Source organism: Triturus cristatus, chromosome 9, assembly GCF_964204655.1.
Source record: "Triturus cristatus chromosome 9, aTriCri1.1, whole genome shotgun sequence".
Classification (NCBI taxonomy): Eukaryota; Metazoa; Chordata; class Amphibia; order Caudata; family Salamandridae; genus Triturus; species Triturus cristatus.
The window spans coordinates 524,789,082-524,812,197 of record NC_140592.1 but is presented as its reverse complement, the minus strand read 5'-3'; the positions used below and the strand labels follow the sequence as shown (position 1 = coordinate 524,812,197).

At 43.2% G+C, this 23,116-nt stretch overlaps 1 protein-coding gene across 1 annotated transcript in view; it reads left to right on the top strand.

Annotated features, from left to right (window-relative positions):
• The window catches only part of LOC146798238 (leukocyte cell-derived chemotaxin-2-like), a 182,746-nt gene that overhangs the window by 55,861 nt on the left and 103,769 nt on the right, over positions 1–23,116 (top strand). Inside the window, exon 3 of the mRNA XM_085627716.1 lies at positions 3,912–4,057. Coding sequence (XP_085483842.1) covers positions 3,912–4,057 — 146 coding nt within the window. The remainder of the gene's footprint in view (positions 1–3,911; positions 4,058–23,116) is intronic.

Here is a 23,116-nt window from a genome sequence, read left to right as displayed (position 1 = left end):
TACAACACCCTTTCTTTCACCTTGAACCTTGGTGTTCATTGTGCCTGGCACAGCATCTAGGAAGCAGGGGGTTAGGGGTATGAGGAGGAATGCTGGATCACCTTATCAACAACCCTTTCATATCATCACTAATCCCCAATGGGAAAGATCATGTGAAACGGATATTTCAGAGGTTGAAATGAGAGACACAAAAGGGAATTGAGGTACACTACTTTCCTTTTTGTTTTAGTTCCGCTAAAACATTTCACTGTTTTTTGGTTTTCAGTCTGAGCTTCCCTCTATTATATAATTGTTATTGATACTCCCTTTTCCAGGTAGGCAGGGCTTTAATTGGGATGAAAAAACAAAGGGGCGTGGCCAATGTAATTAAGGGCGTGCCTTTAAAACAGCAAACTAAAAATCTGTGCTTAGCATAGTGCGCCGCCCGACTTGTATTTTTCTGTTTCTGTCATTGCATCCAGATATATGATACAACAAGTGACATCATACCTACAACAAGTCTGGACTATTGGCCTTGTCAATGGTTGTTAGTTGCATAAGATAAATAAGTAGCAACTTTGGCTCGTATTTAATATTGAAAAAGCTTCCACTTAAAGGCCTGGTGACACCACAACGATGTTGCTGCTCCTACGTTTAAAAAAGAAGGGAAATCCAGTGAGGAAATGACTCTCTTTAAAGGACTTCCCTTCCCCTACAACGCTCACCTGGCATGACGTCATGCCGTAACTTCACTAGTGAGAAGTGGGCACTGTGAGCATGGGCACATGGATGTGCCTGCTGTCACTGCATTCCGGACAAAAAACGGACCGCTTGTGCCAGGACACAAAACAGAGCCGGATATAGACCCGTTTCGAGCCCCCCTTTAAACAAGCATTGGCATAGCCAATAGGTCTCGCCTTTGGGGCCTTATAAGTGTTTTGCAATGCCACACTAAGTCCCTGGCTTTATCTTGAAATTTGTGAGAAAGTCTGTAATACTATAAGAGTAAGACCCATCGGTATGTTTGGTAATCCTGCTCTAAGTGTTTGAATAGATGACTGCATGCACGAGTGTGTTTGTATGCAGCTCTTCGATGGCAGTATTTAGCTCACTGTGCTAGATTACTATTGTAGATTGTGAACTGCACAGTAACAAAAGGATCCCTGTGACAAAGGCAGAAACCCACAGAGCTATACACATAAAATACGCTGCTGTAATTAGCATGGTACACAGTCTTTTCAGCAGTCATATTAACCCTTACAAATGGTTACAAAAAAAGGCATAAAATAACTAGTTTATAACGTGAAGAAAATTAAAAGGGCTAAACAAGCACTTTAAATTCATAAGGGGAAATTCTTAGCAGAGAAAACAAGAATGTGTGGAAGTGCAGATAAGTTTCCAATTCAATAGTCCTGTGTCTTGTCCTCTCGGGCTACAATGATTTAAGATATCGGCAACTTCTTCAATCAATTGAGTTACTTGCAAAGTAAATGGAAAACCCACAGATTTTTCCTTATAAAACGTTTTCCAAGACATGCCTCTTGCAGAAAAAAAACGCACACAAGGCCCAGAAAAGCAACCCAAGGCTGATGAGCTTTCCAAACCATGGCTCAATGAAGGGTGTGTCCACTAGGACTATTTCCTGCCAGAGACGGTGTAAATACAGCCTGAATTTACACAGTTGCAAACCCCTTGATGAGAGTAATCTGACATAAGCCCACTAGCTGCCTAGTCAGGTTACCGCTGCCCCGCCGCAGCATTCCTTCCCTATTGCAAATCAGGAGCGAAGCTCATAAAAACAGTGCACTATACATCCATGTTCATATACGGCTCATTCAGGATAGTAAAGTCATATGAAGTAGCACGTGGGACCACAGAGGCGATGGAAGCTAAAGTCAATTAAATAAGCTTCCATGAACGTCATAAGTTAGAACTCAGAATTTAAATGATGTACACCGTGCACGTGGTGTGGGGGGCGTTAAGGCTGGTTCACAACATTAACCGGGAATCTAGGCGTGCTTATTAAGATGTGAATTTCACGGATCGCTCGAAGCATCACGATCAACATGCTTATACGGTATTTTATTTCACATTTGTAAATCACTCTGATTCCAATAGGGTGCCTCATAGCGCTTTATGCAGGATAAAAATGTAAGGGAAAGTGTAACACATTACTAACTACAATAACCACAATCCACTAGATATAGCAAGCATGTAACGGATGGACTGTGAACCCCGACTAAGTCTTTGGAACAGCCTAGCAAGGATTTCAGACTTAATAACAGCCTGCTTAACTCGGGAGCTGCCCACCCATTCAAGTCCTATCTGAAAGACTACATGTGTCTACCGGTCCCCAGCAGTCACAAGCGTTCCTGCTACACTTAATAAACAAATGAATCTACAGGAGACATGCCTTCAATAAGAGAGCAGGAGGAGACAGGGGATGGTAATGCCAAGGAAAGACTAGTTTGCGGCACAACACAGGCTTTTGAGTGGAAGTTTGCGATTCCTTGGTGAGGGCGCCTAGGTATTGCAAAACAGGCTATTTGGACAGTTACAAAAGCAGTATGTCGTATTACTATTGAACTACTTGTAGAGTGTAAAACTCATTCTCTCCCTCCCCCCACATAGACCCCGTCCGCCAATCAGGTCACAAAGGTTAAAGCAATAATGCTGTCTCTGGGGGCGGACAGGCTGAGGGAGCATTGCACAAAGCTTTGCAAATGTGCGCATTTCATATCACCCGACCAACAGCAAGTGGGGGAGGAGAGTGGTGACACGGGAGAGATGAAAAAGGAGAGGAATTGTGAGGCAGACAAGATGGGGAGAGAAGAGAGGGAGCGACAGACAGACGAGAGAGGCCCGAGAAAGAGATTCGAGCAAGGGCAAAAGGGAGGGGACAGAAAATGAGAAGAGTGCAATCGAGGAGCGAGAAAGAACAAGACGGCAAATGTGAAAGCAGGGGTGCGCGCGTGACGGCAAACACGCGAGTGGCAAAAGTGAAAGTAATTCAGGGTCCAGATGGCGCCTTGGGCGCTGAAAGCTGGCGGCTGCGCCCGCTTGTGCACGTAACAGCAAGCTGGTGGCCGGCTGCCTCTGGGTAGCACTTCCAAAACCCGCTTATTAAATGTCTTGCTTGAGACAGCGCATGCGCTGGCTCAGGCGAGACCTAAAACCTGCCGGTGCTCAGCACCGGTGAGACCCTGCCAACTTAAAGCCCTGCAGGTAGGTGATATTATCACTTTTGGCCCTGGTGAGCTGGGAATCTTCTTAAAGGACCAAAATAAAAAGCAAATCAGGGCAATTCCCTGTTCATTAAGTATCATCCCATTCACGTCATCTACCCTGGTCCAATGGCAATCACCACACGCCTCCCAAACCCCCAACTGCATTTGTTCCCTCGCATTGCATCCTTCCAGGTTCACCACTCGACTTCCCTTCTCCCACATTATTCGAGTCACTTAAATACGGCTGAGTTTTCTTTTACCACTATAACTTCTGACACTTTTGTGGGAGAAGTGTAGGCATGACCTGGCTCATAATCTGTGGAGCAACTCTCTTCTTTGAAAATAAATTACTGATTCGGAGATACAAGTTTCTGTATGATCACAATTTACTATTTCAGATACTGAAAGTAAACTTAATTCAGCGTTCACAGTGAGTGAGCAAGCCGGCAATGACCTTCAGGAGGGAGGGCAATGGCAGAAGGCACTTACCGAGCCCATTGATGAGGGGGCGGTTGAATTTTTATTGGTTTAAATACCAAAATCAGAGAAATATAAACATTCCTCACAAGCTGTAGATTATGCTTGTTTTTCCACCACTGTCTTTCTCCAACTTGCCATGTGTAATTGCTCAATTCCTCCTTCTTAAGCAGTATTAAAGGATCCTTGATCTAATTGTAATTCTCAAACTTCATTTTTGTTTTGCAGGCCAGATGAGTCACACAAAGGTGTGGATCTTGTATGCAATGACCGGTCAGCTGTCTTCGCCCCTTTCAACGGATTTATTATCGGTCCTGCGAGGCCCTACACTTACTACACTCCCATCAGTAATGGTCTGCTGCTGAGAGGATCAGGTAAGACAACTCTTATGGAGATGAGTCGCCTGTAGTAGTGTACTGAGCCCGTCCCTACAAGTGCATGTGAGAGTATTACGGGATACCAGGTCTCATGCCCATTTGGCTGAAAAGCAGCTTGGGTGTTGGCTTTGAGTGGGAGTGTTTGAGTGCGTTCTTTGAGTTTCAGCTAGTGCTAGAATGTTTGAGGAGAGTGGCTGATGGGTCTGCCGCACAGGGTCGCAGTCACTGCTGGCACTTGGTCTTGTGCCCTGAGGCAGGGGTTGGCAGGGTTTCGAAAGAGGCATTGCCCAGGAGGAAATGGCCATTGCAAGACCAATGGACATGACCGCTGGGGACATGTGGGTGGACGGACCAACATTAGGCTGGTGCTGGGCCATTGGGGGCAGATCTTCTGGGGCCCCTCAATGCCCAGCCTACCTCTGCAGTGAGATTGGGTATGGAATACAGGAGAATACCCAAAATTAACTAACATCCACCGGACTCCTCCCACAGCAGTACCTGGACAATGCAGGTCAGCTGAGCACTAAAGATGGCGATTTGTGGGTGCGGGCGCCACATCAGGATGCTAGATCCTCAGCCAGGAGAAGTGCCCCACATTCACCTAGAGCGGGAAAGCAAAAGACACACAATTGTTGGACAGAATGCAGAACAAATCAAAAATATTCTCCCCCAGTCAAGAGATCTGGGTTAAATCCATCATTCCTTTGCTCACCAGACCACCCCAGTTTAGACCTGGCCATATGCAAATCAGTCTTGACCCTGTGCCTCATGCGAACTGCCAAGCCAGGTCCTCCCTGGACCGGAAACAAGCATCCTAGGACCAGTTTCGTGGTTTCACCCTTCTTCAGCCAGGATAGCTTGAATCCAGTGACACAGTGAGCCCGGGACCTACATCTGGGCATACCCGGCGCACTTAGGGCAAGAAAGCAAAAGACACACAATTGATTGACGGAATGCAGAACAAATCAAAACATTCTCCCCAGTCAAGAGATCTGGGTTAAATCCATCATTCCTTTGCTCATCATGCCACCCCAGTTTAGACCTGGCCATATGCAAATCAGTCTTGACCCTGTGCTTCATGGGAACAGTCCAGCTCGAAATGCCAAGCCAGGTCCTCCCTGGACCGGACACAGGCATCCTAGGACCAGTTTCGGGGTTTCACCCCTCTTCAGCCAGGATAGCTTGAATCCAGTGGCACAGTGAGCCCGGGACCTACGTCTAGGCATACCCAGGGCACTTCGGGCGAGAACATTCACCTAACACATAGCTAGCTACAGAGGCCTAATCTTCTCGGTACAGAAGCAGCATCAGAGTTTATCACTCGGGACACAGAAGGATTAGCCCCTCAAACTGACTCACTGTCCCTGTTGTGCCTCACAGCTGGTGTTTCTGAACATGTTGCTATTCTGGTGGGAAGGGAGATCCCTCAGAGCTTGCTTAGAATGGAAGAGCCCCTTCCCAGGTGGACATGCATAACTGGTGATTTAGTGCCTCCCTTAAGAGCTGTATGTCTTCTTGTGGAGCCAGACAGGAATATTTAGAAATAATTACCCCCTTAATTAGAGTCCTTGTCATCGTGTTTCTCTAGCTATTAGGGTGGTAGTGGCATGGATTCTCTCTGTCACTGGTCCTCTTGTGCCCAGTCAGGCAGTCTTCTGGATCCTCTCTGTACAAGAAGACATTTGAAATAATGACCTGGGTAGTGAAGCCCCTGTTGTTGCTGAGGTTCCCATTGTGCTGGCAAGAGCAATCTATCTGCTCTACTTCGATCTAAACCTTTGGAAATGACTTTAGTGGCACCCTCACAAAAGCCCATATTCATAAATAACACTGTAAAGAATTAGATCATATGAAACGAGCTGATAAGTGAGGAGCAAAGGTAATTACATGAGAAACAGAGATATAATTAATGGAAACGAGAAAGGAAATAGCAGTGGAGTGAAGTACTGGGGATTTTAGGACCCCAGCGGTGCCAGGGGTAGCACCCTATGACTTCGAGTACTTCCTGTCTTGGACCACACTGCGGTACTTCAAATTTTCATGGCGCAAGTAATATAACAAAGAACTTGGCAAAGAAGCTGAAATATGAAAAGACATCTTTATTAACTCAATTGAGTGAGACTACGTCGCACAGAAGCCTTAGCAACTGAATGAGGCAGTCTCAAGAACAAAAAGCAGTCTTCTCTTTTATACAGAATATTCCGCTTTGGGCAACACCGCCCCTGTTTTACAAGTGGTTATTCACATATTTTGGCTTCAAAGAAAAGGCAGAGTCATGATGACAATCCCACATTTCAGTTCGTTCAGCCCTCAATCATTTAACCCAGCAAGGCTCAGAACCCTCATCAGATATCAGCAGACCCCAATAAAACGGGCACCTCCTGCTCGTAAAACAAGCCATAAAGTAGGAAACAGAGTCAGATGTGAAAGAGATTAGTCAGGGTTCGTGTGGGAAGAAGGAATTTATGATGCCTCGGGCCCTGATGCGTATCCCAGTTGGCCGCAGTAAAAGGAACCGGCCGGACAGGGCTGACCTCGGGCAGTGGAGTCAGTTTGCACAGGTCACAGAGAAGTCACAGAAGGTGTACGTGTCCTTTAGGCCTAGGCATGGCCTTAGCACACAGCCTATGTGAGGGCAATCACAAAAATGGCTACTGTTCTAATATGGAACCCGAGGGTTCAATATGTAGTATTATATATATATACGGTGAATTCATTGGTTAAACATGACGAAAACACTTGTACATATCGCATTTGTCATTTGCGGTTTGTTGATACCAAAGTCGGCAGGGTAGGGGCCTGCCTCCAATGTGGTTCCAAATTTTAAAGTACCACAGACCCTCCTTTTGCCCTTACATAGGCAATAACTATACACATACTAATCTCAGTCCAGGTCTATATTCATAAAGTCATGAAGATGTTGCTGTAGCATCATCCTATTACTTAGCTCCGTCTTTTGATACCTGTTTCCTTACACATATAGTAGCACAAAGGCCACGTATGGCGGGACAGAATAAGGAGTACCTCTGTCTGTAGTAGGCGGCATAAGATCACACACCCAATAATTAGTGATGTTCACTACTAACTAGTGTTGATGCAGAAGCTGTACAAAGGAATTGCTTACGAATTCTGATCTTCTAACCTGCTCATGTTCAGGGAAAGGGTGAAAAGAATGCAAAGAAGCAGTAGTAGGAAAGGACATAGGTTGGGAAGCGGGTGCAGAAGTCAATTGGGTAGAGAAAAACAATCCCACCCATAAATGACAACGTCATGTTTAAAAAGACACTAGAAAACACGTTATTGAGAACATATAGACAACGGGAGAAAGTAGTGACCACTATTACAAATGAAATAATAATTTTTCACAACCCTAAGCAGAAAGCAAGTCCTAAAAGTATCTAGTAACATTTTTAGGGCTCCTATGCAATTCAGTTATTTCTTTTGTATGTTCAGGTGAATCAGTGGTGACCCTCATCAATGCTCTGAGGTGAAAAGGGATATTCTTTCCACAGAAAATGAACTTTATTCTGCCTTTTTCTAAACAGAATAGTACTTTAAAACAATGCCAGCAAAACAATCAGTCTCCTAACACCTAGTCTATACAATCACACGGAAACCTCTTGTGAAACCAACTATGCCCAGAGTCCGTTCAAAAAGCCTCTCTGGCAGGCTTCTATTGTCCATCAAATCTTCTCCTGTTGTTTTCTTTCGCATGGGCCTCTCCATTCAAGCCTTTCATGAGAAAAGTACTGCTTAGTTGGAGTGCCCTCCTGGCAAACACCCACAGCTCACTCGAAAGTCTCAATGTCTCAAGGCAGTGCACCAGTATCTTTCCTTTGCGGCAGGCACTACAGGTAGTGTGCTCTCCATTGATCAAGGGCATAGGTCATCTCGTGCAGACCTGGGACCATTCTCAGGCTCCAACACTCATCATTCAGTGTCAGAGGACGCTCGGGCTGCTCTTTCATGGGCCCTAGAATTAGTGCCTTTTGTCAATCTTGGATCCGCCGGTGCACTGCACTTCCATTGGTTCAAAGGAAAGGGGGGGTGTGTGGCCAAAAACTCAGGCCAAGGGGCTCAAGGGACTGCACACTGTCAGAGGTTACCAGCACATGACAGGCGCTCTTGTGCACTGAAATTCTGGTTCTGTGGCAAAACCAGCTCCCCCTTCTTTTCTGATGTTGAACGCCTTCTGATAAAGCAAGTGCGATGCTTTATACAGTTCATTGTATAACAAGGGGACTGTAAACAGGCGGCCTGTGATCTTCAAAGGAGTGGCCACACGCCATGGGACAATTTTGGTCTAGAATACACTGTCATTCTCAAAAAGCAATACAAATATAAAGGCAGTAGGCAAAACAGTGCCTCTAAGCTTTTCCATTGGGTTTCCGTGTGAGAGCCTCCATCATCTAAGGGTAGATAACTACACGAGAATTCTATCTAATGGATGTCTTCACATATGGTGGCATTGTGGAGAAGTGTAGCTCACTGGTTAGAGGAGGCATACCCTGAAGCAGAGGTCAGACCCGGGACCAGGGTTCAATTCCCGACGCGGCAGGGTCCGGAGCCCAATTGTCCACGGACTCGATAATTCTCGCTTCGGTGCCCACTCTAAGCACGAGTTCACACTATGCAGCTCTGGGCAACAAGCTTGCTTAATCTCCACAACGGCCCCCCCGCGGCGGGATGCCTGGCTTTCACCTTGGGGATGCCCAGTACGGGTTATCTCACAGGGAAAAACCAGGACGGGTTCCCAATGCAAGCGCCAAGATGCCCAAGGGTAAGTTGAGCGCTATATAAGAACACATAATAATAATAATAATAATAATAATAATAATAATTGTCTAATGGGGCAAACACATTTTTTTTCTCAATGATTTCATCTAGGTGTTCCTAAATTCCTTATCTTAGAACATCTCAATAGAGAAATCACATGGTACAGATTATCATGGGCATGTAGAAAACTTTCACATCAGGTGCAATATGCAATACACAGGCTAATAGTCAAATATGCAAACAAAAGACAAGAACTAGAGGGTCCTGATATTTGCATGATTAGAACACATCTGATCCCACCAAAAATTAAAGCAGCAGGAACAAAAGGGTAAAAAACCACATTAAAAATAGACATTGAAAATTCGTCATGTTCAAAAAAGGTAAACGTAAGTTATCTCTTATTGTGATGGAAAACTTGTCTTACTATAATATAATATACTTGAGTCAGTTAACCAGTCTATCGCTACCCTGACAGTCAGGCTGGAAAACATTGAAGCAGGCCTAAGGACAATTCTTGAAAACCAGTCTGGTCATAAAAAAAAAAGGATTATACATAATATGGAGGTTCCTGGTGCATCACTGCAGTCTGGAAGTGTGTACCTGAACAATACACCTACAATAATAAATGGGCTGACTGGTGAAAGGAATACGGAAAAGGGAATTGGAACTAGGACACAACTAAAATCCCCAATAACTAAGCATGATGCGACATTGGTCAGGGGAGAAGCAACAAAAGAAAGAAATCTATAGGAAGACCAAAAATTATTTGGGTGATAGTCAGGCATGTGACACAACACCAAGAGTACGGGTGATACACAAAGGCCAAAGTTACATACATTTTAACTCTACCGCTGGTGGCTACACCATATACGGTAATCTTAGGTAATGTTCCAGTTCCTTCTTCAGGGAAAATGAAAACCTAGTTTTCTTTTAAGGAACAAAAGCCATATGCTACTTAGGAAGCAAAACATCACTAACTAATGTAATATAGAAATTAGGCCACCTTGAGTCACAGATCTATAATTTCATCCTTAGGTCCAATCAAGGATACATAAATATAAGGCTGCCTGTTCCTTTAAGGGACGGGGCAGTAACGTGACTAACTACAGGTGACACACTTCGATCCTGTATATCTCTTTTATTTTCCTTCAATACTATTATAGCCAAATAGACATGCACTGGTGAAGTGTTGTCTCTCATGTTCACAGCATGAAATATCATTAGCTGTGGAATTTAGTAACCAGAACAAGTTCAACCAACTGTTGCGTAGCGATGGGCATCTTTATGACCATCCCCTCACAACACAGGTAAACTTGTAATAGTATCAAAAGCAGCAACAAAAACAACGAAAACATGCAAAAAAATAATAAAAACACACAAAACGTCAAGCCATCAGATATACTTGCATAGACAAAACAATAGCATATGTGAGTAAGCGGTGACACACAACACCATGTCATGTACTTTTATGCACTGAAAACATGCAGCCCAAAACCCAATATTTGGGCCTGTTTAATTAGTCAGGTTAAAAATCCTTACCCTCCTTTTGACAGCAGATCACCAGGCAATGGAAATCTGCTGTCAAATATAACTTTACTGTTTCTCTTCTAACGTACAGGACCAGCAAGAACAATTCATGATAGGACCAAATGCACAAAAATAAATTTCCTTTACTTAACTGTTACCCTCTTGTCAGTTACCTGGCCACATGAAGCCACCGTAGTTTTACCTTTCTGAAAGTAAAAATCGTTACATGACACTCCATATTAATTTGGCACCTACAATTTCCACTGTGAAAAAGAAGTCTTAATTGGCAATACGTTCTCACTTAGGCATGTAGCCTTAAAAAATTTTAGAATCTTATTTTCTGTCTAAGACTTAATGCAACACTTCGTTTTCTGTTAAATAAGAGCTAATAGCAGGCATCATTCTATTTTTTTTTTTTTTTTTTTTTTAGAGCGAGACACAAATGTATCAGTTCTGCAAAGCATTTAACATGATGTTTGGGCTTTCAAAGAAACCCCTTTTCTATATTTTCCCTTTGGAATTAAGTTCTTTTAGTTTTAGTGATGTTGTTATGGAGAAACCAGAAACCCCACCTTTAGAGGCCCGTGTAGCAAGGTCATTCTGCATTCCACAGAGGCAAGGCCCTAATTTAAAAGGTCATAAATGTCAACGTGGCAGCCTACTCCATTGTTTACTGGAAAACTAAAGATAGCATCTCAGCAGCGTAATTTGAGCCAGCCTCTGCAGCTCTCTTAGCCCCCAGCTTCTGCCACTCTGAATTTGTCAAAGCCAGAAGGCCTTCCTAATTCCTCCTAACTTGCAATAATTCACTCTATTTTGAAAAATAATCTCTCCTTTTTAGGCGCTAAAAAAATTATCTCTATTCCCAGATTATTAAACTACATTTACTGTGAATAATTCACAAAACTTAATAACACGCATACCAGTTTTTAGAATAAATGCTTGTTGCAATCCTATGTAATGGTACACATTTCATCAATCTTAAATGAATGAACGTCTCAGTAGGCCCAGCTGAAGTTAGAACCTTCAACCCTGATATTAAAACAAGCCTTTGTACTGGCACATTGACACAGTGAATCATAAGAAGGCACAATCTGTAAATATATATCAAACCTAAACGTATGCATTTACTGAAGTCCGAGACACTTTAAAAAGTACTTTGAATGAAAGAAAATGCAGTTTAAACAGTGTTTTTACCCAAATTGGACTTTGATATTTTAGGCATTAAAAAATGAATATCCTACAATTTTCTTGCATAATATGCATTACCAGAATGTCTATTACATAACCCATGAGTCAGGCATTGGAAATAATAACTTATACTTTATAAAAATGACCTTGTTTGCGCCTGCGCCAAGGGAAAATTGTACACGCGAATGCTTGTCATTTTAGTGATGCAACACAACTCAAATCAAATTTTAATGCTAGGAGGTCATAGTATGAGTATTAAGCTTTATAAATATTAAAAAACGATTTTGAAAAGCACTTATTTTTTTTAAAATAATTTTTCCATGATTAATAATTTTCTTTAAAAAAAAAACCATTATTCGTTTTTGTGATAATTCCATGTATAAAAAGCAAGCTGCATCTCTTGCCTATCATTTTGGACACATTAACTCACAAGCCTAAGCGAATAAGCCCAACTTGAAACGCGTCACATTTTTGCGCCACTTTCATTTAAAAGGACGGTTATGCAAAATTCCACCCATGTTCAACTGGGAAGGTGCTGGCTGAATGAACATTTCTATCAAATATACTGCAGCTGAAAAGTTTGCCTGTGAACATCTAATACAATGCATCTAAGGAAAACGCTGTAAATTTATTTTATTTTTGCAAAAATAGATAATTTCGTTTTTGGGGCCTTCTTCATGTCTATTGAATGTGTTTTCTAATTTTATCCTTTAAGCATTTAACGGCAGTTTTGTATATGTGCACAATTGCTCATTCTATAAATTAAAGAGCAACATATAGCTATTTTAGCACATCACATTGTCCATTTCTGGATTTTTCCTAAGTTTCTACTTAACATTAATTAATCAACATTTTGCTTAACAGACTGAAAACATCAGAAAACCCACAAACACATGTTGAGCTCATTTCAGACATAAACAGAAAGGGGTCAAACATACAGTACCGCACGCTTTAGCCATTTTTCATAAATAGCGCCGTCGCAATTTACTTACAGAGATTGCACTAATGAGAAAACCACATAGACATTTAAACACACAGTTGACTTACAAATCAATACGCAGGACAAAAAGAAAGAACAGCTCACAGACTATAACTTGAACCAAAATACTAGTTGTAAGTCATATTTACAAGAAACGCTTCTCAATAGTGTTCCAAAAGGCTGCATAAACAGCCCAACAGACAGATGCATGTCCAAGAAGTAGTGAATGCACTCAATTCACTAGCTTTGCCTAGCAGAACACCAAACAAAATCGTTCTGCATATCTTTATTCATAAAACTGCGCAGAACGAAGGATCCTTGTTTTGTATTATGTCATATTTTAATTCCCTGGGGGTACAAATCACCAAGGAAGAAATATGTTTTCAAATCTAACCGATTTTAACTATGGTACCTTCCAAAAAGGAAAAGCAACACATTTTTCCATGTGAGCTTACAAACAGGCATGCCAAAAATACTGCGGAAAACGCAAGTATTATAATGAAAATGGTGCTTAAGGTACTTTTCGTACATGCACCGTTCAACTAAACCAAATGGAGAAATATCTCCTCATTACCTGCCTACACAAATTGCAATTCGCATATCCAAACCTATACAAACCAAAAGTTGGCCAACACAAATTTCACAGTTCCAAAGCTACATTTCAAACTTGCTAAGATCAGGCATCTTATAACTCACTAATCTAGCTTCAAAGTTCAAGGGTTTATCTCTACCAATACACTCGCAAATATGCGAGACCCTTGGGTATGGTAATTGCAATGACCAAATCAACAAACCAAGAAACCAACCCCTCGGCTTCGGTAATTGCGATAACCAAATCAAAGACAAAGAACCAAAGGACTGGGAGCGACCCACTTATACTTAATTCTTATTTTTACTAATCAAAAGGTTATCCAAATTCTAACTGTCAAGTTCTACATAACCAAACGTCTTTTATAATACTCACGCCAAAAAGGGTTCTAATCGGGAGTGACATCTTTTGGAGAGTCAAAGTCAGAAAGACCAGAGATATACTGGGCTGCAGAGACAAAGAATCCCCCAGAACCTCGGTGCTCAGAGTACCTGCTTAGTGGATTTCTGTCCTGTTCTCCCCAGTAGATTTCTGTCCTCTGACAAGATCGCTCCTCCAGATAGTCACTTGTATTGATGCCCCACGTTGGGCGTCATTTGAAGTACTGGGGATTTTAGGACCCCAGCGGTGCCAGGGGTAGCACCCTATGACTTCGAGTACTTCCTGTCTTGGACCACACTGCGGTACTTCAAATTTTCATGGCGCAAGTAATATAACAAAGAACTTGGCAAAGAAGCTGAAGTATGAAAAGACATCTTTATTAACTCAATTGAGTGAGACTACGTCGCAAAGAAGCCTTAGCAACTGAATGAGGCAGTCTCCAGAACAAAAAGCAGTCTTCTCTTTTATACAGAATATTCCGCTTTGGGCAACACCGCCCCTGTTTTACAAGTGGTTATTCACATATTTTGGCTTCAAAGAAAAGGCAGAGTCATGATGACAATCCCACATTTCAGTTCGTTCAGCCCTCAATCATTTAACCCAGCAAGGCTCAGAACCCTCATCAGATATCAGCAGACCCCAATAAAACGGGCACCTCCTGCTCGTAAAACAAGCCATAAAGTAGGAAACAGAGTCAGATGTGAAAGAGATTAGTCAGGGTTCGTGTGGGAAGAAGGAATTTATGATGCCTCGGGCCCTGATGCTTATCCCAGTTGGCCGCAGTAAAAGGAACCGGCCGGACAGGGCTGACCTCGGGCAGTGGAGTCAGTTTGCACAGGTCACAGAGAAGTCACAGAAGGTGTACGTGTCCTTTAGGCCTAGGCATGGCCTTAGCACACAGCCTATGTGAGGGCAATCACAAAAATGGCTACTGTTCTAATATGGAACCCGAGGGTTCAATATGTAGTATTATATATATATATACGGTGAATTCATTGGTTAAACATGACGAAAACACTTGTACATACCGCATTTGTCATTTGCGGTTTGTTGATACCAAAGTCGGCAGGGTAGGGGCCTGCCTCCAATGTGGTTCCAAATTTTAAAGTTCCACAGGAGGCAAATATAAGGATATAGAGAGCAAAGTGTAGCGTGGGGACGACGAAGAAAAAGATGACATCCAGTTAGTAGAATTTATTCATTTAAGAATAAGATGCAAAGTAAGCAGGACCCACAGCAAGGAGAACTGCACAGCTCAAGGCTCAAGGAGGAATACTCCTTGATACAAAAGGAACCACATTCTAGAAGGGAATGAGGCAAGGGAAAGAACGCAGGAATTAAAGGGGAAGAGACAGAGAAGGGAAACGAAAGGAGAAAGAGATTGCAAAGATAGGATATTATATTACACAAAGGAAAGAAAGAAAACTTTATAAGCAAAAAATAAAGTTATAGAAGAAGAAAGAAAGGTTAGAGAGAATACAGAGAAAATAAGGATCCTCAATGACAATCATTCTCTTTTTGTCTGTTAAAAGGATTTTCCAAGGTTGAGTAGAGGAAGCACATGGATAGTAGGCGTGATGTATAATTCCATATATAATGAAGCTTGCACAGCTTCTGCCCATTCTCTACCTATGTTAGACCTTAGGAAAGTTTGGTGAATACATTTTCTCCAGACAAAATCCCAAACACTTGCACTGCCAAAGGAGTGCTATGACCTCAATGCCAGCTCCAGGGTCGGGAGACTAATAGAGTCCAGGAGGGAGACCACCAACTCATGGTAAAGTCTGCATCACAGTTCAGGCAGTGTTTGGTCCAGTGCAGGGACAAGGGAACAAGCAACACAGGAAATAAAGATGTAGGGCCAGCACAGAGTGAACATAGCACCACAATGTCCATTGATGTGGGAAGCAGTAGTGTAGTCGCCAAAAAAGAAAGAGCAGCCAATGGTCCAAAGAGATAGGGAAGTAGTGCGAAGTCCAAATTGGTAGAGGAGCATTGCAGGCTCCAGAGAGAAAAAGGCCAGTGATAATGGGAGCAGAGCAGGGACTGAGGAAGAAGCATGTGGTGTCCTGAACCTTCATGTTGTCCACATTCTACATGCTTTGGAATGTGGAGTATGTTGCCAACCACTGATCTGGAACTGCTTGTGTGGCAGTTAAGCTGGTCCTTTGACTCGATGGGGTCTCTAAGTCACCTTCCAAGCTTCAAGGCGTCTTTTCAAGTAAGGAGGAACTGTGGTTGGTTTGGGACTTCTGTTTTCATCTCTGCATCCCCTTGGCCCCGTTTTCTATTGAAGTTCAGGGGTCCCTGGGTACAAGAGGGTACAGTTTCTGAGCTTGTGAGGGTCCCTAAAGTCACACGCACAACAAACCCATGCAACGCCTTTCAACGATCACCTCGGTGCTTGGGTGGGTGCGGGGGCCTCACTGTCTGCTTGCTCATCTTCATGCTGCATACCTAAGCGCGAGGAGAAGCGTTCAAGACTTCTCTTCCTGGTCTATTTGGAGAGCTCGAGACTTGACGCTCCCTCCACGTCATGCCGTCTTGTAGCGTGCGGCCATTTTTAGGAGGTAGCTTAAGTTGTTAGCTGTTCGTTGCCTAGCAACCTGGACCGTCTTTCTCCTATTACATGCACAGCTGTTTTCCTGTGCACAGGTGATTAGTTAACCGCTGATGCGCACAGCTTTATCTGGTTTATTTAATACTTGTGACCAGCTGATTCATTCACCGCTGATGCGCACAGCTTTTCATATGTGTTATGAAATGTCTGCATCTTGCACACAGGTGATTAATTAACCGCTGATGCACACACCCTTTTCTGATTTATTTAATACTTGCGTGCAGCTGATTCACTCACCGCTGATGCGCACAGCCTTTTCATATGTGTTCTGAAATGTTTGCATCTTGCCCACAGGTGATTAATTAACCGCTGATGTGCACAGCCTTTTCTGATTTATTTATTACTTGCGTGTAGCTGATTCACTCACCGCTGATGCGCAGAGCCTTTCCGTATGTGTTCTGAAATGTTTGCATCTTGAACACAGGTGATTAATTAACCGCTGATACGCACAGCCTTTTCATAAGTGTTCTCGTTGCATTTTCCACATGCAACTAGTAAAAGCCTTCTGGATACTTTTACTAGTTACGCACTGTGTGTCCCCTGGAGTCTTCTTAAACGCTGACACACACAGTTTATCGCCATGCAAAATGTTACTGCCCCTCCCTTCTTCTGAATCACTCCTGGTGATCCTCCACTTTCATGGCTTAAATGGAAAAAGATATTTTCACATTATGCTCGTGTTTGTGGTACATCGTTAAGTTCAGAGAGACGCACTTCTTTATTACTGCATTGCTTGGGATCTGAAGGACAAGAAATCTTCAAACATCTTCCAGATCTATCTAATGATGATGCTGCCTCACTAAACAAATATGAAATTTGCATAAAATAACTAGATTCACACTATCTTCCTAAAGTAAGCACTGTTCTTAAATGCTACCATTTTGGAAGAAGAATGCAAAGACATGATGAAACTGTTGAACAATATATGACCATTTTACACAAATTAGCTTCCACCTGCAACTTTGACTCTACTTTGGAAGAGCGTTTAAGAGACCAATTCATGCTTGGATGTACACTAGATAAAGCAAGAGATGCCTTGTGGCAAAAGGATTCTCCTTCTCTTCAAGCGGTTCTCACCATAGCCAAAACTCATGAGCATTCCAAGGCTTGTATTGATGTTATACGTAAGGACTCCTCAAATGACAAGAAGGAAAACACTGAGGTTAAAGTTGTTGTAGACAGGTCTACCAAACCTAAATCCTTTCCCACTCAAAAGGTACTCATTTCAAAACATTTTCAAGGGAAGCGCTTCAGATGTGGTAACCCTGGTCACTTGGCAAATTTTAAAGAATGTCCAGGATGGAAAGCTGTTTGTAAAGCTTGTGGAAAAATAGGACATGTCTCTAAATGCTGCCGTTCAACCAAAGAACATAAAAAAGTCAGTGAGGTTGATTTTTATGACAAAGATCTGGAGGAAGTTGAAATCCTTCAAATTACAGGTGATGCTAGCAATGGTCCACATTAACTTATTTTGGTCAACAATGCTCCTATCGAAATGCTCTTTGATTCTGGGGCCAAGATTACACTGGTTCCCAAGAACTTTTATGAATGCAATCTTTTGGGCAAGGTTACTCTTTTAAGACCAGACATTTGGCCGAAAGGATATGGTGGTGTATATATACAATTACTTGGCTATTTTTGGGGAACGATTGACTTCAAGGGAAGGGTTATTCCTGACAAGGTCTATGTCTCAATGAAGGGTGATTCGTTTATAAGTTGGTTTCATCAGAGAGACTTGCATGTGTTTCTTGATCCCAATGAATGTCCCTCTGTTTGTTTGAAAGAGTTACCTCCTGTCAGGGTGGTGAACAACTCCAATCGTGATTGGATTAAGGAATTCCCTTCTGTTTTTGCAAGTGATCTTGGTTGCTTAAAAAACTACATGCATTGCATAAGGAGCAAGTCTGATGTCATTCCTAAGATTGCCAAAGTCAGGAATGTTCCCCTATTGGTTAGAGAGGGCATGAACACCAAATTGGATTAACTCTTAGCCAAGGGGATAATTCAAGAAGTTGAGACAACAGAGTGGGTCTCTCCAGTTGTGATGGCTCGCAAGGCCAATGGTGAGGCCTGGTTCTGTGTGGATTTAAGAGAACTCAATAGAGCTGTCATTGTTGACCACTACCCTTTGCCTAATATAACTGAGATGTTGTGTTCACTTTAAGGGGCAAAAAATGTCTCTTCTTTAGATCTTACCTCCGCTTACCACCAGGTCATGCTTCACCCTAGTTCCCAACACCTTACGGCCTTTGTCACACCTTTTGGCACCTTTAGGTTTCTGAGAATGCCCTTTGGCCTCATTTCGGCTGCATTAGTATTTCAGAGAGCTATGGAGGGCATTCGTAGGGGCCTCCATGGTGTCAAAGTGTACCAAGATGACGTACTCATCTTTGGTGTGGATATATAAAGCAACATGACCCAAGGCTTAAGGCTGTTTTAAAAAAGTTTAATGATGCAGGTCTCACTCTTAGAGTGGACAAATACAAATTTGATGTGAAAGAGATAGAGTATATTGGTCGTTCTCTGTCCTCTGCTGGTATTAAGCCTAAAGCTTCCTTGGTAAGTTCCATCAACCATCTTCGAGCTCCCTCAAATAAGGAGGAGCTAGTCAAATTCCTTGGTATGGCTGAGTTCTGTCACAAATGTGTTCCAAATTTTGCTGGGAAAACTTTGGGGCATATGTATGAAAATCAGAATTTGCAATTCTCAAAATGCGATTTTTTGCGAATTGCATTTTGAGAATCGCAAAATGCGATGTAAATAAAAAATCGCAAAATGTTTGCGATTACCAAAAAATTTGCAAAAATCGGTTGCAAACTCGCTATTAGCGATTCCTTAATTGCAAATAAGGAATCGCAAAAATAGAGAATCTTCCATTCAAGTGCAGCTTGATGACATCACGCCCAGGAATTGTGACTACTCATGCTGTTCCTGGTTGCTTGAGGCTGTGTGAAAGGCTGGGAGGAGAAGCAAACAACTTTGTACTGCAACAAATTCAAACTGATACCCAGGAGAAAGAAAAGGATAAGGAGGAGGCTAGGAGGAAAAGGAAACAAAAGATCAAGGAAAGGGAGCAGGAGGTGCTCACAGAAGAAATGGTCATTAGCCATGAGTTGCTCTTTGGCAAAAAATCACTCCATGTGCCAGAGTCACAAAAAAGAAAAATATGGCTGGACATCCAGGTAAAGGTCAATGCCATCAGTGTGACCCAGTGCTCTGTTGCTGACCTGCGTAAGCACTGGTACGATATGCACTCCAGGTCCAAGGACAAGGTGGCAACCAGGCTGGAAGAGGCAAAGAAGCCTGGCGGGGAAACATCCACTGAAATTTAATCTATGCCCCTTGAGGAGTTGATGGAGTCCACCCTACAGCCAGAGAGTGTCAGTGGTGTGGCTGACATCGAACGCCCCGACCCTCCCAACACCAGACAAGGTAAGATGCATGCCAAATCATCCCTGACACATTACCATCTCAATCACACACTCAGGAATGCACCAACAACAAAGTAAAAATGCAACTCCATTACACTTTTTGCAGCACACCCAGCAATGCATCCTGGGAGATGTAGTCACACGCATCATACAGTGGAGCAATGAGACACAGCAATGTAGAATCAGTAGAAGTAAATCAGTAAAGGCAAAAAAGGCTAGACAGTATTTAGCTAACCTAAAATCAGAAAGCTTTATTCAGTGAACAATGTGAAGCAGAACACACAATTAAAATGTGCCTTTTCATTTACAGTTCTACCTGAAACACAGGATGACAGTTCAGGAGCTGAGGAGGCAGCACATACAGAGGACCAGGCAGGGCAAGAGGACACAGAGCAAACCACGCTGCCAAAACCTGTCCCTCGGAGACAGCGTCATATTGTGCCTCCACTTTCACTGTTAGAGGGAGAACCAGAGTCCATATGGGATGAGGCCCAGCCAGACCAGGTACAGCGTGCAGAACAGGTCCAAGAACAGCCCCCGTGCACGGTAGGGAAGAAACATGCAGGAGACGCAGGATAAAGGCAACCACCAGTGCAGCTGCTGTTGAGGATCACACAGTGTTTGCCGGACTGGAGGCACCATGGTAAAGGTACAGCGCTGCAAACGAAATCAATGAGGTCAATACACCGGCAGCTGGGGTCTGTAAACCATAACCTGAGTGACTTGAAGGAGGGCATCAGGGAAATGGCGGGCGCAATTAAAGAATTGGGTGCCACCATGAAGAGAGACCAGGTAGCCAGACGCAGGGGGAGACAAAGTCTCTACAGCCGTCTGGACACTTACAGCAAGGCGGTCAACCGCCTGTATACTGCCACTTCCCTGCTGTCACGTCGCTCAGTAAGCATGCAGGTTGAAATGGCACACTGCAGCCAGGATGTGGCCAAAGGGTTGGTGCAGGTGACAAATGCTGTAAAACAGATGCAGACAGCACCATAGGTGGCACTGGACTCCTGGGCTAAGGGGATAGTGAGGAGCTCTCAAGCAGAAGCAGCATCACCCCACCAATTGCCGAACACAGACGGCGCAGTGCGAGGCAGGGAACAACACTGGATGCCTCAAGGGAGAGCAGTCAGCAAACTGAGCGTGCGACAGCAGGACATGCACGCAAAAAATAAACTGTCACCACACCAGATGCCAATGGGTGCAGCAACCCAATGCATGTGGACTTCTGTTTGGCCTTCATCCATGCACTGTGGGCATAACATGTGCAACATATTGTGACACACATAAAGTGTGTGTTTAGGCTGTGTGATTGATATTTACCTGCAGCTAAAGGAATAATAAAACACAGTCATGCACAAATCATCTTTTGCATTGTGTCCTCATTACTCACCTAGAAATAGTTTTGTGTTATCTCATCACGTCTCTGTCGACCCACAGCTGCCTCTACACCACCTGCTGGTCTGCAACGTGGACCTGGGCCCTAATCCGCAGATGAATCTGTATCAGTAAGTTCAACTGGAATGCCTTTTTTAGTTGCTATGTTGTGGAGCATGGCACAAGTAGCCACAATCTTGCAGCAGCTATCTGGGCTGTAGTGTAGTGCTCCTCCACTTTTATGCAGGCAGCAGAACCGGCTCTTTAGTATCCCAAATGTTGGCTCAATTACACAGCACATAGATTTGTGTGCACAATCATATCTTCGCTCCCTTGCATTGGCTGGATTGAGGTACGGTGTTAGGATGAAATCTCACACAACCTATGCACTGTCTCCTACAGGATGAAAGACATGAGGTTAATCACTGTCCTCTCACTTCAGACCTTAACTGTATGTTAGAGTGTTAGACATGCATTTACCTAGCAGGTAGCCCTCGCCAAAATCGCCACCAGTGAGACGTCTGTATATCCCACTGTGTTTAAATATAAAGGAGACGTGTGTACTGCCAAGGTATTTTGCAACAATAACGGTGATGATATATTTAGCATTGCAGATGACCTATATGTTGAGTGAATGATAAGATTTGCAGTTCCTGAATACATACTCATTGTTTGATGGGGGTGAGAGGGCTACATGGGTTCCATCTATGCAGCCAATGACATGGGGAAATTGGGCAATCTGACAGAAGTCCTGTTTTGTTTTCTGAAATGCCTGTTGTGTGCTGGGGAATTGGATGTGATGATGTAGCCTCTGTACCATTGCATCCAAGAATGCATGGAAGAAGCGCGACAGGAAGCTCTGGGAGACCCCTCCTACTGCTGCTATCACCCCTTGGAAACTCCCAGATGCCATAAGTGCAGTGAACACAGGACCTGCACATGGGTTGGAATAGTTTGGGTCCTGCGTGTTGGTTGTTCCAACAAGGGTTTTAGCTCATCTATCAAGTCCATAATGGTAGCTGAGTCTAGCTTATACTTCTCATGGATCTCCTCGTCAGTCTGCTGGAACAGAGTGATGCACACTCTGAAGATCCGTTCCTGTCACCTCCTTCTCTGTGCTGCAGCTCGAATTCGCATCCTCCAGGCTATCACATACAGTGCTGCCATTGTGGAAGTCCCTGTTGCATAGTGGGCTTGATTAAATAGGTTGCACCTGGTTACCACCTGCCTTGAGTTAGTGGTAAAATCCATGTACAAATTTGCGATTTTTAGTAAATTCACAATTTGCGATTTTTTAATACATTTCTTTGCGAATTTGCAATTTGTGATTACTCTATTTGCGAATATAGCAAATAGAGTGTCGCTAATTGTGATTTCACAATAATTATTTGCACATTTTTGGGCTCGCAAAATAGGTATTCGCAAAATTAGCGAATACCTATTTTGCACTGCGAACCTATTTTATACATAGGACAAGTCTATTTTGCGATCGCAAACACTGTTTTTTTGTGAATTGCAGTGTTTGCGACCTCAAAATAGCTTGATACATATGCCCCTTTGTGTCTAAGATCACTGCTGAAGAAGGGGAGTGAGTTTGTTTGGTCGAAGATTTGTGAGGAGGAATTTCTTTGCATCAAGGAACACCTCAATAATGCACCTTGTCTAGGTAGTTTTGACCCCACGAAAGTCTCTTACACTATGACTGATGCGAGCGCAAGTGGTTAGGTTGCTGTTCTGTTGCAGAAGGTTGATGGAGAGGAGAAAACCATTTTGTTGATTTCCAGGCTGTTGAGGGGTGCGGAATGTAGTTATTCAGTAGTGGAGACTCTTGGTGTGTTCTAGGCAGTGCGTGAGCTCAGGAAGTTCTTGTTTAAATTGAAATTTAAGATTTTTACTGAGCACGAACCTCTTAAGGATGTTTTCTCAAAGAAAGGAATATACTTTGTTTCCCATCGCATAAGAAAATGGGTGGTTGCCTTAGAAGAATTTGATTTCGATATTTCTTTTTTGCCTGGTTCTAACAATGTCTTGGCAGACTGTCTTTCGAGGCTCAACGGTGAAGATGGTGATTTGACAGATGACGTTGAGCGGTTTGGTGGTGAGGAATTCGAAGAAGAAATCAATGTATGTCTAATCATTTCTGAGAGTGTATGGAGAGAAAGTTTGGTGTGTGATGCTGTCTTAC